Raw genomic sequence first — 19,272 nt, 5'->3', positions numbered from 1 at the left:
CCCCATTTCTGAAGAAGGGTCCTGACCCGAAACGTCAGCTTTCCTGCTCCTCTGATGCTGCCTGGCCTGCTGTGTTCCTCCAGCTCCACAATGTGTTATCTATTACTACAAAGTGGAATTTTCTGTCCCCAGTAGTAGCATGTTTGAAGGTAGGGAGAGCATAGAATCAGGCAGAATGGTGCATCATCGACTTGCTGCCTTCCCACATTCACAGTGGGAAAGCCTGCAGTCGGCATTCCCATCATGCCACCAATTAAGACAATTAAAATCAACCACTTAGCTGAATAAAAAATGATTCATCTTCAATAAATTCCTCGGAGCTGACCGTGTGTAGGACTCTCCGGAACAAAAACACAAGTCTTTATTTGCTTGCGGTCACTACTGTTAACCCAGCAGCATGGCCCTGTCACTATGGAGAGAGCATAAGTAAAAACTGGGCAAGCTGCTCCTGGGGGAAGGTGGGGAGTGGGGTGGGCAGAAGGGGGTTTTGAGGGGGGTTGGGTTGGGAGTTGGTGGTTTCCCTCCCTTCAAAGACACTCAGTTCCTATTGAGGGCTCTGGCATCAGTAAGTGGAGGGGGTGGGGTTGGAGAGCTGGCTGAGAGCCACTCCTTGTTCTTGTTACCGAAACCCCGTATATACACGCTTCTACCTCTTGGACCCATCCTGGGAAACCCCCCTCATAATGATCTGTGTTGTCCCTTGCTTCTGGGCCTTTAGTTGACGACATTCTGGAAGAGGCACTGCCAAAATCTCTCTAGCAGTGTGGATCCTGCAGCTGCTCCCGGGATTGCAGGTTTAGTTAAAGATTTATTATAGTTATTTTTAACAGTTTTGCAGTTATTATAGTCATTATAGTTTGCTAATATAAGATTAAAAAAAATCGCAATTTTGTTATTTTGTTTTCAAACGGACTGGTCTTTAAAAGTTTTTTTAAAGGTTTACAGTGAACAGCTGAGGCTTTTTTTTCCTATTCTTAATGCAGAAATTTAAGAAGTCTATATGTGTTTTACAGCGTTTTTTTTCACATTCCAGACATCTCTTTTTCTGAAAAAAATCCGAATAGTTTTTTTTAAATAAGGAGTTGTGTTTTCACTCTGGAGAGTCCTACACATGGTCAGCTCTGGAGAAGAATTTTTTTCTTTGAGGAATTTATTTAAGAGGAATCATTTTTATTCAGCTAAGTGGTCGATTTTATTTAATTTTTGTATGTTTGATATCTATATTTTAATTTTTTTTCCATTTTAACGTTATCTTCTGCAGGTAATGAAAGTTAGTTTATTTTGTATGTAAAGTGTTATTGACACATCCTACTTTTTAGGCTTAATGTTATTAAGGCTGTATATAAGGAATGGAGTGAGATGGTGAATAGATTTAGAAAAGTTATTACCCAGCAGGATCTGTCAGGTAGATGGGTGACTGTCAGGAAAGGTAAGAAGGTCGTTCAAAAGTCTCTGGTGGCTATTCCTCTATCAAATAGATATTCAGTTTTTGGAACAGTTGAAGGGGATTGTCTCTCCGAGGAAAATGGAAGGGCCAGTCAGTCATTGGATACTTGGAGCAATTCTTATGTTAGGCAGCGTTTGACAAGATTTAATAGAATTATTGTTTTGGGAGCTCTCCTGTCAGGGGCATAGACAGGCGATTCTGTGACAGTGAGAGTAAATTTAGGATGGTTTGTTGCTTTCCTGATGCTAGGATTAAGGATCTTTCTAAATGCTTCAAGCATATAGTTAAACGTGAGATTGAGAAGCCAGAAATTATTGTACACATTGGTAGGAATGACATTTTTAGGGAAAAGATTAAAACAGTACAGAGTGAATTTAAGAGAGGATGGGTAGAAGATTAAAGAAAAAACCTTAAAAGTAGTAGTTTCTGGTTTACTCTCAATGCCAAACTCAAACGAGGGAAGGAATGAAAGGTTAAAGGAGATAAATCAATGGCTGAACAGCTGGTGTATTGCTCAGTAATTCAGGATTTTGGACAATTGGAATGTCGCTTGTGATAGAAAAGACCTATACAAAGGGATGGGTCAAACCTAAACTGGAAAGGGAGCAATATCTTAGCAGGAAGATTTGCTCATTCTATTAAGGGAAACTTTGTACTGATAGAGAAGGCGAGAGGAGGAATTCTAAGCAGCAGTGTAAATGGAAGGATTGATGGGGTAGGTTCTGAATGTGAGGAGAGCATGTCAATTAGAAAAGAAAGATAAGAGAGAGTCAGAGTATGTAGTAACTCTGAAGAACTAAGTTGCACTTATTTCAATGCAAGGGCTCTTACAGGTAAAGCTGATGAACTCAGGGCATGTTTAAGAACATGGGATCGGGAATGTCATTGGTATTATAGAAACTTGGCTGAGAGATGGGCAAGACCGGCAGCTCAATGTTCCTGGTTTAGATGCAATAGGAAGGATAGAAAAATAGGCAAGAAAGGAGTCGAGGTGGGGGGGGGGGGTGCATTTTTGATTAAGGAATACATTACTGCAGTAACTAGGGAAGATATTTCTAAAAAATCGTCCAGTAGGTAGAACAAATAAGAAAGGAAAGATCACTTTGATGGGTTTGTACTATAGGCCTTTGACCAGTGGTGTTCCACAGGAATCGGTTCTGGATCCTCTTCTGTTTGTCATTTATATAAATTATTTGGATGAAAGAACAGAAGGCATGGTTAGTAAGCTTGTGGATGACACCGAAATTGGTGGCATTGTAGACAATGAATAAGGTTTTCTAACATTACAAAGGAATCTTGATCAAATGGATCAATGGGGTGAAAAATGGCAGACGGAGTTTAATCTGGATAAATGCAAGGTATTGCATTTTGGTACAGAAAACAAGGGTAGGGCTTATACAATTAGTGGTAGGGCCTTGTATAGTGTTTTGGAACAGAGGTACCTAGGGGTGCAGGTACATAATTCTTTAAAATTTGTGTCACATATAGACAGGATGGTTAAAAAGACGGTTTGGCACACTTGCCTTTATTCCTCAGTCCTTCGACTATAGGAATTGAGATGTTATGTTGAGGTTGTACAGGACATTGGTGAGGCCTCTTCTGGAATACTGTGTCCAGTTTTAGTTGCCCAGTTCTAGGAAGATTATTATCGAGCTGGAGAGGTTCAGAAGCCATTTACCAGGGTGTTGCTGGGTATGGAAAGTTTAAGTTACAAGGAAAGGCTGGAAAGCCTGGGACATTTTTCACTGGAGTGTAGGAACTTGAGAGGTGACCTGATAGAAGTTTATAAAATAATGAGAGGTATAAATAGAATTGATGATAGTTGTCTTTTCCCTAAGATGGGAATTTTCAAGACTAGGGGGTACATTTTTAAGGTGAGAGGAGAGAGATTTTAAAAAGACAAAAGAGGCAATTTTTTTACACAGAGGGTGTTTTACATGCGGAATGAACTTCCTGAGGAAGTGGTGGATGTGGGTACAATTACAGCGTTTAAAAGACATTTGGATGGATATATAAATAGGAAAGGTTTGAAAGGATATGCGCCAGGAGCAGGCAGGTGGGACTAGTTTGGTTTGAGATTATGTTCAGCATGGACTGGTTGAACCGAAGGGTCTGTTTCCATGCTGAGCAAGAGAGCTTCTGGCATTTGATTGGCCAACAGCTGTTGATAGCTGGGACCTCCACCTCCTCATGCCAGCGCAAGGCTAACCAGTGGGTTCTCAAATACCTGATTGGCTTATATTTAAGTGGGCCTTCCCGAAAGGAAACAATACATGTCTTGCAATAGCTCCCCAGCCAAAAGAGCACCGCATTCCATTGCCAGCGTAAGATTTCAAGCCACAAGTATAATAGAGTTAAAGCTGGGTAAGCAGTAAACAAAGGACCTGAGTGTTAAGCAGTATGGTTTGACACAAAAAGTGTAAACAAAGGCTTATGTGAAACTTAAACAGCAGCATCCCTCAAATGGACTGAATATCCTGATTCTGTGTTGCAGGCTTAATGTAATTTGTTTATGTAAATACAACACCTCAAGTGCGGAGGAGTTAATTGACAAAACAGATAGCAACTACAAAGTAATCATAAAGTGCCTTGTGGATTTCCATAACGTAATCTAAACTAATTCAGATTTATTCAGGCTACAGAAAACAATCTAGATTAAATTACTGATCTCCATCCCGTTTCATAATTTGACCTCCTTTCTTTCTGCTCCCTGAGCTGTACTAAGTAAAATGTAATTCAATTATTTTAGCAACATTCTTTCCATAATGTGCTGAATCAGTGCTCTTAAAGTAATTAATCATGAAATATCACATATTTTTTTAAAGAGATGATTACTGTAAATTGAAGGAATTTGTTCTCTGCTGTAGGGACACCATGTCTGATACTTGCTCTGACCAGCATTTAAATGCGAGAAGCTTTTGCATCAGGCAGTTTGCTTAATGCATTTCAGATAGATCTCTGTACTTACTACACTACAGCTAGAAGGTTTTTATGAATGCTGATAAATCTCAATTGAGTAAATTTTAAAAATACACACACAGAAGGAGAAATAACTTCATTCTCCACTTTTCCTTCGATCTCTGAGATTCTCTCAAAGAAGATGTACCAACAAATCCAAAGAAATTGCCAATAGTTGTCAGATTCACAACGACATTAATGATGCGTTCAAGCACAGGGGAAGCATGATATATTTATAATTTCAAACACGGTCTGTGCTCCTGTAGAAGCTTCTGGAGCTGTCTTTTTTAAATGGATGCACACTGAGTGGCTAAGATGGCTGCCAATAGAAGCATAGAATATTGGAGCAGGAATAGGCCTTATTGGCCCTTCGATTTCGCTCCACCATTTAATATGATCATGGCTGATCATCCAATTCAGTGCCCTACTCCCGCTTTCTCCCCAAATCATTTGTATGGGTCTGGAGAACTTTGCAACAGTAACATGAATAATCTCAAGCCTCCAAAATACTCCCAATTGAAATTATCTTGTGTGGGAGACAACCCCCTTGATTGGACATTGCCAGGTAGAACACCTCTGTGGAAAACACACTGTCACAAACAGTAATTAGACTTATTTCACATTAAGATTGTCAACACCCATATCATGAAACAATCTTACATTCCAGGCTTATTTTTATTTCAAAATCAGGAATAGTAATGGTCTTAATCCACTTGGGTCAGGGTGGGGATTGGTGGGTAGGGATGGAAAGGCTGAAAGCAATACACTAGGATGTGGGTAATCGAAGCAAGACCAACACCATATTTGGAAGGGAGCAGCCACATGGTGAGATAACTATGGTTTCAGCCGTCCTTTTCATTCAAACTTGTGGTTTTCAGAAAACACCAAAAAAAAACACGACAGCTGCAACTTAAGGCTGTTCCGTCTTTGTCACTTAAGAACGAGGAAGTTATAAAACTTTTATCATCCTCTCACACTGACTCCTAAGTCCAAGTTCACCTGTAAAGGAATTGGAGCTTCTGCTACAAAAACCATAAGTGCCTAGCTGAGGCCAGCCAGCTTGGAGTCAGTGCCTGAACTGAGCAAAAATTCTGAATCTCCTGTTTTTTTTTTTAACTTGTGCACAGTACACTAGCTGTGGTCAGCCAGCTCGGAGTCAGTCTCCTGAACTGAGGAGATTCTAAATCCCTTATATATACACACGCATACATTTTTCTTTCACAGTACACCGCTGTGGCCAGCAAGCTCAGAAATAGTCCCTAAAGTGAGCAGATTCTGAATCCCCTGTTTATATTGTTCAGACAGGGCTCCCTGATTGGCCCAGGTTAACAACCCCAATTAAGGATCTCTTGTCAATGAGATCTGCCTGGTTCCAATCACTACAATATTATATTGCAACAGTAACCTATCATCTGTATTTTATATAGTTATAAATGTCATGTATTGTTCACATTGTTCTATCAAAATGGATTATCAATACTGAACTTCCATTATCTGATTTGAAAATACCTGAGATCATGATGGACAGAAGTGATTTTTAGGAGGACAAATATTGACCTGAATAGACCTGTGATGATGATTTGACTACAGATTGGGACAAATCTATGTGGAATATCCAAAACCAGCTATATTGAAATCATCATTTCACCTAAAGACTGTGAAAACCGTCAACTAAGTCAGCATTCAGAAATTTGCATCTTTTATTTAATTCACTCTTGCAAGATAACACACACAATGAGAGATGAACAGTTGCCTATGGAATATTCTACTTGGAAAGACAATGGATCTAGTCTCAGGTATATAGGAACAAGCCATATTTCAGTGGCTTGCTTTGCAGCTCAGAGAGAGAGAGGAGTATGAATTCATGAAAAGCAAAGCTATTCAATGAGAAGACCAGAATTTTGCAAATTTCGCTACTGCTGAGAAAGACTAAGCTAAGTAGTCAGGGCTCAGGTTTCACTCTCACGCCACAAGACATTAAGGACTTTTACTCTGCATGTCTTTATTCTCTCTGTTTGTACCACTGCTTCCTTTCAAACCTTATTATCGTTAAGTGTGTTTGTGTGTGTGTGTTTGATTTCGTTTTTTGTTTTCTCTTGGGGGTTAGTGGGTAACTGGAGGGTTCAAAGTTGATAAGAAGGAGATAAGGATAGGCTGTTCTTAAAGTAAATAAGGCACCGAGGCCAGATAAGAGACATTCGAGGATTCTGAAAGAAATGGGAGTGAAAATTACTGAGGCCCTGGCCATTTGTTTTCAGTTCTGCTTATTCTCAGGGTTGGTGACCAAAGGCTGGAGCACTGCAAACCTTGTTCGGAATAAGATGCAAGGGTAAGCCTGGCAAATGCTTATCAGTTTAACGTCAGTGGTGGGGAAATCTCTATAAACAATAACTTTAGGATTGAATTAATGACCACATGAACAAATGTGGGTTAATTAAAGAGAGCCAGCATGGATTTTCCAAGAAAATATCATGTTTCTTAACTTACTGCAGTTTTCTGAAGAGGTAACAAAGAGATTTTCTGAAAATAATGCTATTGTTATCAATATAAGAAATTCCAAATGATTTTCGATACAATGCTGCATGACAAACTTGTGAGCAAGGTTAGAGCTCTTGGAATAAACAGGACAGAAGCACATGAATTTAAAAAATGGCTGAGTGGTAGGAAACAGAAAGTAATGGTTAATGGTTGTTAGAGATAATGCAAGAAGACTTGTAGCAAGGTTTCCCAAGAGTTGGTGTTGTGACCCTTGCTTTTCTTGGCAAACATAAATGGTCCAGACCTTAGCATACTGGGGACACTTTCAAAGCTCGCAGGTAATACAAAACTTGTAAGTATTGAAACTTGGAAATCTAAGTACAGTATATCCACAAGTTCCCCTTTATCCACAGCACATGTTACATCTTTAGTAGAGCTAACAGATTGGTCAAAATGATTTCCCTTTCACAAAACTTCAATTAACTCTTCCTTATTAATATCAATTTATCCAAGTGTCTTTCTACTACTTCTTTAATTTTTTTTCCCTATGATGGATCTTAAGTTAGCTGGCCTTTAGTTTTCTGTTTTGTATCCCTTCCACTTTGAATGAAGAAGATACATTCACTATCTTTTCATCTAACAGGATTGTCCCCAATTTAAGGGAATTTTAAAGGTTCTGAACGATTAACATTTTTATTGGCTTCTGCTAAAAAGAGATTCCTCTTAAGAAAGTCAAACATACTGAATTAATGACCGTGTAAAAAATACTTTTTAACATATCCTAATATCTCTTTGTAGTTAATTGCTTCTATACGTTCACAGTGGATAAATGGACCTCAGTGTGCCATAACAAGGGAACATAGTCATAGAGTCATATAGCACAGAAACCTTCATTCACAGATCCTTCATTCCAACCAGTCCATGCTGAACATAATCTCAAACTAAACTAGTCCCACCTGCCTGCTCCTGGCCCATATCCCTCAAAACCTTTCCTATTCATGTATTATTCAAATGTCTTTTAAAATTTGTAATTGTGCCCACATCCACCACTTCCTCAGGAAGTTCATTCCACACATGAACCACCCTCAGTGTAAAAAAAAAATTGCCCCTCATGTCTTTTTAAATCTCTCTCCTCTCTTGAGGGGAAATTTTCAGAAGGTTCCCTCATGGTGACTAAGGCTCCTGACAACTCTGAAATGCCATGAACCATGAGTTCTTTATGTGTTGAGGCCAACATGAAAATTTTGGAGGCATGGGACTTGCTTGACCTCATAATAGAGCCAGCCAGTTCAGGAGTGCCAGTTATGGGCTTGCATTCTGAAACCAACTTCCTTAAATGATACTTGTAAACTTTGGAAAACCTGGTTCATGCTTAGGAATCCCAGAACTGGGGCACCTTCACCATTTTTAAAGGGCTCCTGACTCATCCCAACTTGATAAATATCCAGGCCTACCTCTTCAGCCATCCACAGAGCTCCAGCTTTGTACACCTGACCATTTCTCCTTTGGGATTGTACCTACACTATCTCTTCTCGAAAGATGAATCATTGTTTATTCATAGTTTTGTAATATATTGCTTGATAAACTTTGGGGGAGGTGATGGCCTAGCGGTCTTATTGCTGAACTGTGGATCCAGAAACTCAAATAACATTCTGGGAACCCAGGTTCAGATCCCACCATGGCAGATGGTGCGATTTGAATTCAATAAAATATCTGCAATTATTTTCTATTGATGACCATGAATCCATTGTTGATTGTCGGGAAGAACCCATCTGGTTCACTAATGTCTTTTAGGGAAGGAAACTGCCATCCTTACCTGGTCTGGCCTACATGTGACTCCAGGCCCACAGCAATGTGATTGACTCTTAACTGCCCTCTGGGCAATTCGGAATGGGCAATAAATGTTGCCTAGCCAGTGATGCCCTCATCCCATTAATGAATAAAGGATTCAAGAGAGAATTATGTTCTCATCCCATCAAAATTGGCTCTCCCCATTTAAATATTTTAATTCGAGATTTCTCCAGCTATCCCAAAACTTATGATACCATGATTACCATTCCCTAAATATTTCATGACTGGTATTTGATCCATTTTTTTCAAAAAAAATCTAAATTCTTGGTTGGTAATTATACTCTAGAAACTTACTTTCAACCAGGTAAAGTAATTAACTCTCTATAATTCCTATAATTATCCTCAATGTGGTTTTAACAGAGGCAATTAATTCATTTAAGATAGCATTAATCTAATATCTTTCAGCATAATTTTAGGGCATTTGTAATTAAATAAGAACTATTTGTATCAGGAATTTACATATTGTCTCAAGTTTATATGATCATAATTTATCCTTAGGTTACTGAATAGGCATAAGAAACATACAGGAACTGTTACCTTGTGAATACTTGTCAAATACATTTTGATATTGCATTGGATGCCATTCCTCATGGCATCAAACCAAGTTGGTGTGAAAGTGACACACAAGGAGCCTTATAACTACTTATTTCTGAAACTTCTAGATGCAAATCAGGATGTGATAGGATACTCTCCACTAACCTTGAAGAGTGCACCTCTAGAAACACTTAAGAGGTGCGACACCATCCAGCCTGCTTGTTCAGTACCCCATTGACCAGCCTAAACATTCAATCACTCCTACACCAATGACAATGGCAGCAACATTTACAACATGCACTGCAGCAACTTGCAAAAGATCCCTTGATAGCATTTTCCAAACCCATAGTCTCCACCACTTTGATGGGCAGTGTCAGCAGACGCATGGGAAAATCAGTATTTGCAAGTTTGCCTCCAAGTCCCACAACATTTTGGCATGGAAGTATATTGCAATTTCTGCATCATCTCTGGATAAAAATCCTGAAACTTTCTCACAAATAGTTACATGAAAACATAGAGAATGGGGTAGGCATAAGCCACCCTGTCAATTTAGCCTGCACTGTCATTCAGTATGATCATGGCTGATTGCCTACTTCAACTCCATACTCCTACTCTCTCTTCATACTCCTTGATAACTTTGGTGTTCAGAAATCCACATATTTTCTACAGTCATGGAGTCATAGATTCATAGAGTCACACCACACGGAAATCGACCTTTTGGTCCAACTTGTCCATGCTGACCAAGTTTCCTAAACTGAACTAGTCCCATTTGCCTGTGTTGGCCCACATACCTCTAAACCTCTCCTATTTATGCACCTGCCCAAATGTCTTGGAAAATGACACAGATACTTTTTTTATTTGTGTAGATATCTTAACTGTATGCATTGCATCAGTTCAAAACGGCAGTTGGACCATGAGATCATAAAATCTAGAAGCATAATTTGGCCATTCATCCCATTGAGTCTGTTCCATCATTCGATCATGACTGATATGTTTCTCAACATCAATTGTTCACTGTCTTTTCAAGGAAATTGGGTGACATTCACATCCAAGAATGAGTAAAAATATGTTAGCTCTAGTTGTAATGCAAATATACCTCAAATGTAACTTTAAATGGACAGCTTAGTTTATGTAATTTACACACAAATGAAAAAGTGCAAAGTCACCTTAGATGACTTGGATGTGCTGTATTCATATCAAAGCAGTAGCTATAATTAAAATGGTCTTCTATTAGGAATTTAAATTAAGATACTTCAAAGAGATTTATTCCTAGCAGACTTGAACCTAAGTAGAGTGGTCTGTACAAATGTAATTGGATTTCAAGAAAAAAGAAAGAACTTGCATTTCTATAACACCTTATATGACCTCAGGTCATTCCAAAGCATTTGACAACTAATTAAGTACTAAGTTTAAACTGTAGCCAGCCTTGTGATGGAGAAATACATGGTTTGCCAATAATATGAACACTGCAAGGTCCCAAAAAGAGTAATGTTGTTTGAGGCATCTAAACTGGCAATAAAACCATTTCTTTGTCTTATCCATGAACAGTGCCTTGAGATATTTTATGTGTACCTAAGAGGGATGGATAGCTTTTAGTTCAATGTCTCATCTAAAAGACAGCATATGCTATTAGCACAGTTCTGGAATGTCAGTCTTGAATCTCTAAAATGAAATTTTGCAACAAACTTCGAACTCAGTTGGGAGTGTGCCACCATTCAACTAGTGTATACTGAGTCTTATCAGTTCACAACTTATTTTTATCTTCATCATTATATTAATTTTTTTAGAACACTGGTTCTTATTGTTTGAATATTTTTCAAATGCAAATAAAACCATATGCTTCAGACAACAGCTTTAGTTTGTAGTAATAATGTAGCTAACATTATATATTAGCTAGACTAAGTTGTTTTAGCTCATCTAAACCGGTAGGATTTGAGGTGCAGTTTCAGGGGAGCTCTGCATCTGCACACAGATGCCTTCATTCCTTCATAGCTTGAAAAAATCCTATTCAAACTGGTAGAAGAATCTCAGCTATCTGGTTAAACCCTGGGCACTTTCGAAATGTATCAGAAAGTATCCAGTAAGCAATATATGTGAAATCCAATTTTACAGAGACTCTCATACTGCTCTAGTTCCTTGCGCTCAGGTATCAGGTCAAGATCAACAAATGACAGTGTAACTTCAATCTAAAATTTCAACTACAATTATGAATACATCTGACATTTGAAGCATTCATCCCAAGAATCATAGAATTATAGAATCATACAACCCAGAAGGATACTATCTGGCCCATTCTGTCTTCATTAGCCTTTTGACAGCTACCCAATTAGTCCTACTTCCAAGGCCTTTCTTCATTGCTGTATAATTTCTTCCTTTTTCAGACATTCATTCAATTTCCCTTTGAAAGTCACTACAGAATCTGTTACCGCTGCCCTTTCAGGAAATGCATTCCAGATGTAAAATATTGCTGCATAAAACTAATTCCCCCCATTTCAACCTTCAATTTTCCTTTTCCATTATTTTAAGACTGCTGTGACATTGGTAACTGGCCCTTGAGCTAGTGGAATCAGGCTTTATGCAGTCTTTGCAGCACAGAACAGGTCAATCAGCCCACTTAGCCAAGGCTGTTGTTTGTGCTTCATAATGTATTATCTCGCACTTATCTATCTTGGAGTCAAGCCAATTTGTTCAAATCTATTCTACATATTTATTGATGTCTTCTAGCATTTTGTCACATCCTACTTCTGGATCAATCACACTGCAGTTTCACACAATTTACTGTAGCAAAATCCAAAATAGATCATAGAATCCCTACAGTGTGGGAACAGTACAGCACAGGAACAGGCCCTTCAGCCCACCATGTCTGCACCAACCACAATGCTATTCTAAACTGATCTCATCTGCCTGCACAAGCGACATTCTGGTAAATTTCTTCTGTACCTCAACGTCCTTCATATTGTGTGTTGAATAGAACTCTATCTTATACAGTTGGAACAAGACTTGCCACTTTTTGCTGAATGCCTAACCAAAAAAAAGCAAGGAAGCTGTATTTCTTCTTTCCCACCTTAGCCACTTGTGTTGACACTGTCAAGGAACTATGGACTTGGTTCCCGAAATCCCTCTGTACATTAATGCTCCTAAGAGTCTGATGTTTACAGTATACATCCCTCTTGCAGTTAACCTCACAAAATACAGCACTTCACACTTGTCTGGATAAAATTCCACCTGCCATTTCTTCACCTAACTTTCCAGCTGATCTATATCCTGCTGCATCATTTGCTATCCTTCCTTACTGTCCATAACTCTCTACCTTCCATGGCCAAGCTAATTTTTATCCAAATTACCAACCACCAAGGATTCCATGTGATTTGATCTTTTACACCAGCCTACCATGAAGAACCTTGTCAAATGCTTTAGTAAAGTCCATGTGGACAACATCTACTGCCTTACTCTCATCACCATCTTTGTCAATTCCTCAAAATACTTAAACAAGTTTGTGAGACAAAACCTTCCTTGCATAAAGCCATTCTGACTATCCCTAATAAGTCCTCATTTCTCCAAATGCAAGTATATTCTGTCCCTAAGAAACTTCTCCAATAATTTCCCTACCATTAATATAAGGCTCTCTGGCCTTTAATTTCTTGGATGATCCCTGTTACTCTTCTTGGATAAAGGAAAAACATTGACTATTCTCCAGGATTCAGAGACCTTGCCTGTGGCTAAAGAGGATACAAAGATCTTTCTCAAGGCCCAGTAATCTCTTCCTTTTCCTCCTTTGTTATCCTGGAATAGATCCCATTAGACTGTGAGACTTATCTACCTTTTCAAAACACTTAACACCACCTTCTTCTTAATATTGACATGTCTTACAGTATCAACACACTCTTCCCTTAACTTTCCATCATCCGTACCTTTCTCCTCGGTAAATACTGATGCAATGTCGTCATTAAGGACCTCACCCACTTCCTCTGGTTCCACACATAAATTTCCCCTTTTGTTCTTGAGTGTACCTACGCTTTCCATAGTTATCCTCTTGCTCCTAATATACGTATAGCCATTATAACCCACCTATGTTTATTTGTTTCCAAAATTCTGGGCATAGACATGTTTTTGAATATGCTAATACATCCACAGTATAATTATGTTAGTTTCATGTAACTTCAAGTTTTGTGTCTTCTGTTACTCTGCAGAAATAATTCAGTCAGTGACTCAATAGGATCATGTAACTGCTTGTATTTCCTTTGGAAATTTTTCATTTACCTTTATGTCTCGCATGCCCACAAATAGCCTTGGCGGTTTCCAGGTTTTCTCCTTTGTGATCGTATTAATGTAGAATTTTCGATCTGTACTTTCATCCAAGTGAACCTCCCAAATGTCCATCAGCTGGATGGGAGGTCGATTGGGATTTGGAGGCTCCAGTCTCACTTATTTTATATCTTCACTTAAGAAATAAAATTTGGTTTTTCGTTTGGCGGTAAGCTTCAGTTGACCTACAAATAAAACAAATGTGCAATATCTTTCAGTTGCATTGAATAAACCTACATTAGACAAACTTCATGGTTTCATGCTGGCTCACCAACATTGATGAATTCAATCAGTTCAAATTATTTATTGGGCAAAGTATTTGATGATTTTTAATGGCATAAATTAACTAAATTACTTTGTACTCATACTCTGACTTAGTACTTTTACAAAGCAATTTTTAAAAAACATCTATAGCACAATATGAAAGATATATATTGATTACCGTCAAGTAAATAAAATAAAACTATTTATTATTCAGACCATTTATTTCCTTTTATAATTTGCCCCTGTTTTTACCCCTTGTCTCCTGATGCCATTAACTATTTTGGGGCATCCATTTTCAAAGCAGCCTTTTGTTCTATGTTTCAGGCAACATAAATGCCAGCAAATATTCAATTGCCTTGCCTGATATGCAATGGGTTGCTTATTGGAAAGAGCATAGTATCGCAGAATATTACCATGACCCTTTGAAATTGCAGATATTAGACACAATTTGCAAAGTGTCCTGTAGGATTTTGTTTTATACATATATTTTAACATCATTTATATTTAAGTTTGAAATTTTGAATATTGAATTCATAACATATGGTTTTTATTGTGTGTCTGAAGTGTTTACTGACTAGTTTGTAAGTACTTCTGCAGAAGTGCTGATTTATTTTAAAACAACCAAAAGGAGAAATTATCTCCAGGGCTAATTAACTATCATCTACATTAGGAGGCTTTATGACGAACACAGTCACCAATTGTGCATCAAGCTTCCAACAGGAAAATTTTAAACTTTTTTTAAGCTTGGAAACATCCATCACTTGGTTAAATTTAAAAAAAGGTTTGGTTTGGACCATTCTGCAGACGTTTGGAATGCAGATCGATGTGCAAAGCAGTTGCTCCTCAGAAGGGGAGACGATACTAAGATTTGTTAACAAAACATTACCTCAGAATATGAAGTTTAATAATAATTTCAGACCAGGTGTGTTTGCATAAAACATCAAAGAGGTCATTTAAAATGTCAAATGCTTAAGTTCAGGTGTACGAAAGCTCCAGGAAGAGGCTATCAGATTTTCCAGACTGCGAGTAGAAGTCACTGTTATATTAAACCTGCAGAGATGTTAGAGAAAGTCATTTTTCCCTAATGCAAGTACTGTGCTGAGCTGCTTTTGGGTACTGTACATGGGTGCTTTGCAATTACTGGGATTATTTGTTTAATAATCTTCTATTTTAATGATAAAATCATATGAGCAACATTGTGTAGTTATAGTTCAGTGTAGGACTGCCTTGTTAAAACCAAAGCTAAACAAGAATCAATCTAGATTTCAATCGGGGAGCTGACTTATCCAGTAATAATTGGTTGTATGGAATTGCAGTTTTGCTGAAAAAAGAGAAATATGATTGAAGCTTTTAGCCTTGTACCCCTCAGGACAGACACAAAAATGCCACATTTCAAACTGAATAATAACTTACCCTTCATAAGAAAAGGATGCCATTTGGTTAACTAGTTATAATCTTGCCATTCAGAATGCATAAGGAGCCTTTAACCTGACACTATCGTTTGATGCTATTATGGGCCAGACAAGACCCCCCTAAAAATGTATTAAGAAAGTAGTCTAGGCCCTAACTTTTTCTTGTTTTGAAGGTAAATGTCAGGTGATGTGTTCCAGATGCAATTTGATTGGTCAAAATATTTGATATTAGGCAAAACACAATTTATTCAAACGCTATAGTTAAAATACAACAGAAGAAAGAAGAACTTGGCATAACTTAACTCTGGAAAACTTAACAGAATAATAGACACAGTAACTAATACAGGTTAATTAATCGAATATAGTAACATCCCATAAAAACACTCTTGGCAAAAGGCAAATTCAGAAAACAGATTTTGTCCCACTTGCAATCCAACAGCCTAGAAGGCTGTTTCTATTGTTCAAGCTTTCAAAAAAAAAAACCAAGGCTTCATAAGTTGTTTATCTTCTCATAGACTGCTCGATACCTGTCCCTCTAGTGTTTCTTTAAAAGAAACCAGGACAAAACACACCTCTTAAAACCACAGTATCATCATCATCTAAAAAAGGACAATGGAGAATTACATTGGAAGGGTAGGCATCTCAAAGAATTGGAGAAATAGTGAAGCAAGCTGTTTTATCCTGCCACTATGCAGTCGGAACTAACTAGTCAAGCTAAAAAGATGCTCTGTCTACTGCACAAATGAGTAATGTGTTACATTAATTTTAGTGCCAGTGTGATGACAGGAGCAAAGGAACAATATCCCAACAACTGTTGGAAGCATACAGAACAACACATCCTTTCAGCTGTTCACAACAGGCAGAGTTTTGATCCCACTCAACCACCCCAAAAACGTGAAAACTGTGGCCCAGATTTCCCCAAGCATGACAATTACAGTCAGATTGATTGCCACTCCATTCTTTTCTTTTCCTCTTGTATTGAACTCTGAATTTCTGGTTGGGAGTGCAGATCACAGCTCTTTCTGAAGTGTGGAGTGTATGTGAATTCAGAAAATTTCCCCCATAGTGCAGGGCAGTCAGGGGAAGTCAAAACATGGCCTTCTTTTGCAGTAGCCAGCTATCATGTTGTGAATTTAAAGATCAGGCAGCACAGCAAGGCATTTGGACAGCTCCTGTGAAAGGGTAAATATGTAGGGCAAGCGTGGGGTTAGTGTAGCAATTGGCTAATGGGTAAGGGTGCTAGGTGGGCAGATGGCACACTTAACTTTGTAAAACTTCTCAAGGCACTTAACAATCATGTTTGACATTTTTATGACTCTGAATAAGAAACATGTCAAAGAAGAGGAGGGAATGGTGATAACAGGCAGAGAGAAAAGAAAGAGAAATGCAAAGGTTATGACCACGGGAGCAAAGGCAGAGTGAAGGATAGCATTCAGATGAGGTAACAGCATTTAGGAATATGCAGAGAATTCAAAGGGGCAGCAGCATGGTGACAGAAGGAGTAACCATTGATGGTATAGTAGAAGGAGTGATTGGTGAAAAGTGCAAAGGTGGAAGAGCAGAGGTCATGAGCAGTGATGGAAAATTGCAGGCACTCTAGACTGTTGGTGTATGGCAGCATCACCGTGCCTTCTCCCCAGACACATAAATAATTTTGACAGCATGGTTTGTGACTACCTGTGCATTCATTAAGTTAAGTGTCTTCCTGTTCAGGAAAACTACTGGCTGTGATATGCACCATGACAACTGTTGCAGTCTGAATAACCTTGTGGTGAAAACAATGCAGAGTTGTTGTACCAGTCAATATCTGGCCATTTCTCACTTTGCACTCCATATCTAGTACTAACAGGAACAAGCTGTCAGTGGAAGCAACTAGAAATTACCTGAGTTCTTCACTTGTTCACTTGTGTCTGAAAATGTCAGACATCGGAGAAAATGTTTTCAAACTTACAGCTCTGCAAAGACTCTTGCTTATTTCATATTAAATTGTAGAATGGTATAGCATAGAAAGTGGCCAGTCAGCCTATCAGCCTGTACTGGCAGCAAATTCAGGACGTGTTTTCTTAAATTACTCTGAATTAATACCAGTGCTACCTGACAAATGCTTCACTAGGTAGTTGCCCTGATTTTTCCTCTCAAAATTACAAGTTCCTATCAGCCTGGTCCAACTGTTACCACAACATACAGAAACATATTGCTGAGTGATTGCACAAGTCAGCAGCCAGACCAAGTTTGTGCAACAGCAGCATCATTTAGAGCCACATTGCTCTATTTAAAGTCAAACTATACCTCTTAAAAGGGAAGGGCAATTTGGTTGCAACTGTTCCTGGAACAGTTATAGAAAAAGATTGTGGGCAAAATGAATAAGGAATTATGGCAGAGCAGGATAGGGGACCCATGAAGCTCTCCAGACAAACCCAATATTTTATGATCTCTCACAAATGCAAGGGGCCAGTGAGTTCATCTTGCAATGCCAAATCCCAGCAACTGCTCCAGTAGCCTCACAGATTGCTCAATTCAGACACCCCCAACTCTTTCCTCCAGCGCTTTTAAAATCATTCACAACCCACATTCAGAGCTTCACCTCACCCTCACATATTTAATACCACTGCAAGCTTTATGCCAACACCTCACACACTATTCAATCAAGTTAGCCACATCACCTAATCAGATTGCACAACTCTCACTGACACTGTTCCCTCTCTCTTACAGGATGTGATGGAAAATAACCATTGACAGCAGCATCTAACCAGTGCGACTGCAAGTCATTAGCCCCATGGAGGGGATACTGGTTCCAATTACTGGAATGGCCATGACTGACACAATTACCAGTGGTGAGTTTGAAACCATTTTAGATTATGGCACATGCAAATCTAAACTCAATCTACTTGCCCCTCATTCCACAATCTCTTCTGATTTAGAAGCTACAGATGGTGCAAGAATGCATTTCTTGCTTTCTCTACGTCTTCCCTTACCACAAACTTACCTTTGCAGCTCTCTCCTTTTAGTTCTACAAGAGCTTTAAATAAAGAGAGAGTGGTGAATCAGAAAGTGCTGGTACAAAAAGGCAGTGATAAATAAAACAAAATCAAAAATTCTAACATTTGCAACAACAGTCTCAAATACTGACTCTGCAGGAACTTCAAAAGGTGGCTTAGAGGTGGATATGCACATGGTGGCATGCTGAGACAATGAGAATGAGTGTCTTTCAACCTGGATAGGGGAATAGTATAGCACCGGTGACAGATCAGCAGAGGCAGAGGTCACACATGAGAACTGCTGCAGTGGACTTAGATGCCATGTCTTACAGAAAGAGGCTGTAAGAGCTACCCAACATTACAGGTCTGATGCAAAATCTTCTATGAATATCAAAGAACATGGAGGAGTGGGGCATGGGTTTTGCACCAGGCTTTGTTGTAGAGATTGGAGACTATATTTTTCAGGATGAACATTGTGGCTACCTCCACGTACACACTTGTTAACCCATCCTTAATGCAGGGCCTGATGACCATTATCTCAGATTCTATTGCAGCACAGGCAGAACACACTTAACACATAGGCGCTGGAGCGACAGCTCAAACTAATATCATCCAAGGCCTCCTGATCTCACCGGCCTCAATCAAAATGATTTGCAGGATAGAAAACAGCACAACTCTGAGATAACAAGGTGTGGAGCTGGATGAACACAGCAGGCCAAGCAGCATCAGAGGAGCAGGAAGGCTGACGTTTCGGGTCGAGACCCTTTGAGCTGCCTTTCTAAACATTTCTCAGAAATTCCTTAAAAAAGAGACATGTTGTCAAAACTTTTCATCTTGCACTCATCAAGACAAATCACAAGACATACCAGAACAAAGGGAAAAAAACAACATCAATTTTGTTGATGATGATGAATTGGCAAGTAATTGGTGAATGCATTGCCATGATGAATGCTCTAGTTAATGATGATTGACAGTTAACTACTAAATATTTGGTTAAATATGAAACATGACAGGATGAATGATTAGGGTGGCATGTCTAAATAAA

The 19,272-nt window shown here is 38.7% G+C and overlaps 1 protein-coding gene across 1 annotated transcript in view; it reads right to left on the bottom strand.

The window, feature by feature from the left end:
• Positions 1-19,272, bottom strand: part of LOC109915955 (rho GTPase-activating protein 15) — a 580,076-nt gene that overhangs the window by 522,760 nt on the left and 38,044 nt on the right. Inside the window, exon 2 of the mRNA XM_048599243.1 lies at positions 13,529-13,758. Within this exon, the coding sequence (XP_048455200.1) occupies positions 13,529-13,648 (120 nt within the window). The 5' untranslated portion in view covers positions 13,649-13,758. The remainder of the gene's footprint in view (positions 1-13,528; positions 13,759-19,272) is intronic.

This window comes from Rhincodon typus, chromosome 7, assembly GCF_021869965.1.
Source record: "Rhincodon typus isolate 14 chromosome 7, sRhiTyp1.1, whole genome shotgun sequence".
Lineage (NCBI taxonomy): Eukaryota > Metazoa > Chordata > Chondrichthyes > Orectolobiformes > Rhincodontidae > Rhincodon > Rhincodon typus.
This window is presented reverse-complemented; position numbering and strand designations above follow the sequence as displayed.